General features: G+C 28.8%; 3 protein-coding genes and 3 non-coding genes across 6 annotated transcripts in view; 4 read left to right on the top strand and 2 right to left on the bottom strand. All coding sequences in view use genetic code 11, as the record gives it.

Moving 5' to 3' along the window:
* The first annotated feature begins 683 nt into the window (after positions 1–683).
* Positions 684–771, top strand: trnS-GCU. Its single transcript has one exon. It is a non-coding gene; the product is annotated as a tRNA-Ser (tRNA).
* A 74-nt stretch (positions 772–845) lies between these two features.
* Positions 846–965, bottom strand: psbI (photosystem II protein I). The gene has a single exon. The coding sequence runs from the start codon at positions 963–965 to the stop codon at positions 846–848; it is 120 nt and encodes a 39-aa protein (YP_009457845.1).
* A 543-nt stretch (positions 966–1,508) lies between these two features.
* psbK (photosystem II protein K) lies at positions 1,509–1,700 on the bottom strand. Its single transcript has one exon. The coding sequence runs from the start codon at positions 1,698–1,700 to the stop codon at positions 1,509–1,511; it is 192 nt and encodes a 63-aa protein (YP_009457844.1).
* Positions 1,701–2,043: 343 nt separating this feature from the next.
* Positions 2,044–2,115, top strand: trnQ-UUG. The gene has a single exon. It is a non-coding gene; the product is annotated as a tRNA-Gln (tRNA).
* Positions 2,116–2,671: 556 nt separating this feature from the next.
* Positions 2,672–3,831, top strand: rps16 (ribosomal protein S16). The gene is made up of 2 exons: positions 2,672–2,711; positions 3,605–3,831. The coding sequence occupies exons 1-2, from the start codon at positions 2,672–2,674 to the stop codon at positions 3,829–3,831; spliced, it is 267 nt and encodes an 88-aa protein (YP_009457843.1).
* A 943-nt stretch (positions 3,832–4,774) lies between these two features.
* The window catches only part of trnK-UUU, a 2,601-nt gene continuing 2,375 nt past the window's right edge, over positions 4,775–5,000 (top strand). Inside the window, exon 1 of the tRNA in view lies at positions 4,775–4,811. This is a non-coding gene — a tRNA (tRNA-Lys). The remainder of the gene's footprint in view (positions 4,812–5,000) is intronic.

Raw genomic sequence — 5,000 nt, 5'->3', positions numbered from 1 at the left:
TTGTTATAGGAGTTTTGATAGATAGGGTTCGACAAAAGAACTTAGTCATAACATAAAAATGGATTGTGCAAAAATCCATAGTTTTTTTTATTATTTATTCTAGTTATTCTAGTAAAATAAATGTAAATAAAAAGAAAGAGGAAGAAAAGAAAGAATCGAAATGATATTTGGATTCTATATCATAGGAACGGAAATAGTACTTCTTCTGCTTCTGATTGTTGATTCAATCCAATAACAAGATTTTTTTGTTACAACAAGTCAGATCGCAGAATCATAGAAAAAATTATTTATTTGAGTTGAAAATAAAAAAATGAGCCCGGCCGGGTCAGTACCCGGCCGGTCCGTGGAAATTGGAAATAAAAAAGTCCCTTTTGAGCGAAATCAAAATGAAATGGAATTACTGATAAAAGTTGTATATATTTATATTCTATATAATAAAATTAAGAATCTATAGATATATAGATTAATAATACCCTAATAAGATTAATAATACTCTAATATTAATATAAATAAATAAAAATTAATATAATTAATATATTAATATAAATAAATAAAAATATAAATAAATAAAAATCTATATAACAAAATAACAAAGGTCTATATAACAAAGGAAAGAGGGCTTTTTTCAAGCATTTCTTTTTGCGTGCTGTAACTGTAACATAGTAATTATCTTTTCTAAATTAGGAGAGATGGCTGAGTGGACTAAAGCGTCGGATTGCTAATCCGTTGTGCGAGTTATTCGTACCGAGGGTTCGAATCCCTCTCTTTCCATTTCGGTTTTTGACAGTGGAATAGATCAAATCCTAATACCATTTATAAAAATGAAGCAAGGAACTCTCCCTTTTTTATTCTTCCCGTCCAGGATTACCAGGATTACGTCCCGGATCATTAGATAGGAGTCCGAAGATGAAGAGAGAAACAAAGAATATCGTTGCGGTGTAAACAACGAATTTAAGATTACGCATTGTACAACCTCCCATAGAATTTTTTTGTAAAAAGAAGAGAATGGATTCTTCGTTTTTATTTTTCTATTTATATACGCAATTATACGCAATTTTTATTTTTCTATTTATATATATACGCAATTATACGCAATTTTTATTTTTCTATTTTTATACGAAAATAGATTCCTCGTTTTTATACTACATAGCCTATTTTGACACCAAGAAATAAAGTGATTTCTAGAATTTCTAGAAATCGAAAAGAATTTTCAGAAATTCATTTATAATAAGAGTTGAGTTTTTCATTACAAAAAAAAATTCTTTTATACCAACAATTATATATTGTGGCGGACTTTAATCCAAATAGGGTTCTTCGGCGAAAAAGGGTCAGAATGAGGAAATGGGATGATCCAGCTTTATCATGGCTATCCAAGAATTTCAATCTTTGAATTGAGGGTTCGGTTCGTTCATAGTGTTCATAGTGTAAGACTTATCTAATCTTTTCAATTGTTACAATTTTTTTTTCTTGAATAAATCATGAATTTTTCTAGGACAGTATTAAGGATCTCATCGAAAACTTACAGCAGCTTGCCAAACAAAGGCTAAGAGAAAAAAGAGAACAGGTATTACTGGCATAAAATCTACGATTGGATTCAAAAAAGCATAGGCCTCGGGCAATTTGGCGAATAAAAAACTACTCGAAAAAAGGGCAGAATTCAAACAGATACAGATCAAATTAAAGATATTAAGATTAAGCATAACAAAATTTTGTTCTTGGAGATAATTTTGATTGAGTTATTAATATGTTTTTTGATATAAGGAAAAAAATGAAGAAAGGAAAATAAGGCAGACTAAACAATACTTCTTTGAACTCACCCAATCAAAAAGCCTTCAATTCTTACAAGAGAATAGAAGAAATCATACTTTCATACAATATCTTAATTGAATTATATGTAATGATCAATAAATTCGGTTTAATTCTCTATCCATACGTGCCAAAATCCTAGCAAGAATCTAATCTATTCCATAGTTATTTGGAACTGGAATTGACGAACAGGGAATACCCATATTAGTGTTTAGTAGTTTCAAATAGAAATCTAAATGGGGCGTGGCCGAGTGGTAAGGCAACGGGTTTTGGTCCCGCTATTCGAAGGTTCGAATCCTTTCGTCCCAGAGCCTACTCTTTTTATATATCAGAATAACGATATCCGAATCTAAATTGCTCTTTTTTTTTTAACAACCTTCTTTCTAAGAGTCAAATATTGGAGAAAATGTGATTCTTGCTTTTGATTTTTAATGATTTCTTAAGATTGGCACTCGAAGAACTGTGAGATTGGCGAATCTATTCTATCGAGTTATTTGATCTATCGAGTTATTTGAAGATGCAAGGCAGATTCAAAAAGATTAGTTTATTTGTGTTATTTATAATATTCGTAATATTATTATTATTAATTATATTATTAATTTATTATTAATTAGAATAGAAAAGCTTAATATTAATAAAAGTATAAAAAAATAAAAATATATTGTATTCATACAATATGGGTTAATTTGAATTCTTATTGAGGCTTTTTCTTCCTAAATTATCTATTTATTTCATATAGATTCATATAGAAGGAAATTGATTTCATATAGAAGGAAAAAGTATAGATAGATTACTATGTATCGACTGAACCAATGACTATTCATGATTCCATAATTGAATCAATGTTCCAAACTAGAGGAATGTTATGGTAAAACTTCGTTTGAAACGATGTGGTAGAAAGCAACGTGCGACTTGAAGGACATGATCGGCTGTGGATGTCAAAACCCACCACCTTCCATTATGTAGAAATGAAGGTGCTTTTGGCTCGACATCCTTTGTTCTGTTCTATTATAATCCGTCTTTTTGTTGGGTTGTAATGTAAATAGTACAGGATGGAGCTCGAAGAGAAACATCCATTTTTCAGGGGCAAGGATCTAGGGTTAATTAATGGAAATAAATAAGTTGGAACAACTTCGTAAGTCTATTTTTGATATAGAAATCGAAAAGCTCCGATTCAAACTATTTTCAAATCAAAAAGAAAAATTGTTGGAATTGGTAAAACTCTTTCGATCAAAAGTGTATAATGCGGGAATTAATCGTTCATATGATTCTTTGATAGAAAGAAAAAAAGAGAGAAAAAGGGGCATGTTGCTGCCATTTTTGATTAAATATCGCCGAAGTAATGTCTAAACCCAATGATTCAAGACAAAGATAAAGGATCCTAGAACAAGGAAATACCCTTTTCAATTGTCTCAACAACTAGATCAAAATGAAGAATCGAAATCGATTCTAAACGAGACAAACAAAAAAAGGGGTTAGAGACCACTCAATAAAAGAATGCCTAAGGATTTTTTTTTGAGCATTTTGAGAGTTATTTGACTTGAGTTATGAGAGTACGAATGCTTTTTTCTTCTTTTTTTTTGAAAAAAAAAAGACGGGTTTAAATGTCTAATTGATTTGCCGGGTTTATGGATCTTTTTGACATTCTAATTACATACATTATAATTCCATACATAGACATAACTTTTAATAGACATAACTTTTAATCATTTTTTTTTTTTTTTCTCGAGCCGTACGAGGAGAAAACTTCTTATACGTTTCTAGGGGGGGGGTATTATTTAACTACATCTATCCCAATGAGCCGTTTATCGAATCGTTGCAATTGATGTTCGATCCCGAAGAGAGGGAAGAGATCTTCGAAAAGTTGGTTTTTATGATCCGATAAATAATCAAACCCATTTGAATGTTCCCGCTATTCTCTATTTCCTTGAAAAAGGAGCTCAACCCACAGGAACTGTCCATGATATTTTAAAGAAGGCCGGGGTTTTTACGGAACTTAGTCTTAATCAAACAAAATTCAATTAATGAAATACAAAAAAGAGGGGGTGGATGACTCATATCTAGCTTTGTATAAATTTTTCTTTATAATTTCCTCCCCCCTCTTTTGTTTTATTCATACTTTTTTATTTATTATTCGTATTTCTTATTGCTTTGCTACTATAGAATACCGTGTTCTATAACAGATTTTATTGAGCTAATTTTATTGATATAAAATATAGAGAAAAAAGATCAATTGAATAAATGAAGTAATTGCATTTAAAAAAATAACATAAAATAAGATAAAAAAAAAAAAATAACATAAAATAAGATAAAAAAACAGAGAAAATAACAAGAAAAAATAACATATAAAAATAGAAAATATTAATAATAATTAATAATAAATAATAATAATTAATAATAAATAATTAATAATAAATATTATAATAATAAATATTATTAATAATAAAAATAATAAATATTATAATAATAAATATTATTAATAATTAATAATAAAAAATACAATATAATAAAAAAAAAAAAAAAAATTGACTTAATTCTTTTTTTCATTGTATTTTTTTATAGTCTTTTTTATATTCTTTATTCTTTTCTCAACATTTATATTCAAAATTTACAATCATATTGACAACAGTGTATCGAACAAATATAATTCGATCGTAGATAAATAGATCTATTTATCCCCGCCCACAAGTTTGGCACTTCACTTCATTCAAATAATGGGTTCTTTCTTTGAATTTGTTGTGATACAAGAAGTTTTTTTTATTGTAATTGTATATTGTATTGAAAAAAAAAAAAAAAATGGATAACAATGGAATGAATAAGACAGGAGGCGGTCCACAAATTTTCACTTATTCTATTTCTATGTTTTTATCTTAGAATTTCGTGTATTTTTATTTTATTCAAATTTTTGCTAATTTCATGTTTTGATTGCCTCGTGCAATTCCATTTTTTTTTTATTCCGATTTTTTTCGGGTTGCTAACTCAACGGTAGAGTACTCGGCTTTTAAGTGCGACTAGCATCTTTTACACATTTGTATGAAGAAAGGGATTCGTTCATACCATCGGTACAGTTTGTAAGACCACGACTGATCCTGAAAGGAGTGGATGGAAAAAAGAGCATGTCGTATCAATGGAGAATTCTAAGAATCCATTTTTTTTCCGGATCAGTCCAAAAAAAAAATCGTCTTTGAATTTTT

This window comes from Durio zibethinus, chloroplast (assembly GCF_047325235.1).
Source record: "Durio zibethinus chloroplast, complete genome".
Taxonomy (NCBI): Eukaryota; Viridiplantae; Streptophyta; class Magnoliopsida; order Malvales; family Malvaceae; genus Durio; species Durio zibethinus.
This window is presented reverse-complemented; position numbering and strand designations above follow the sequence as displayed.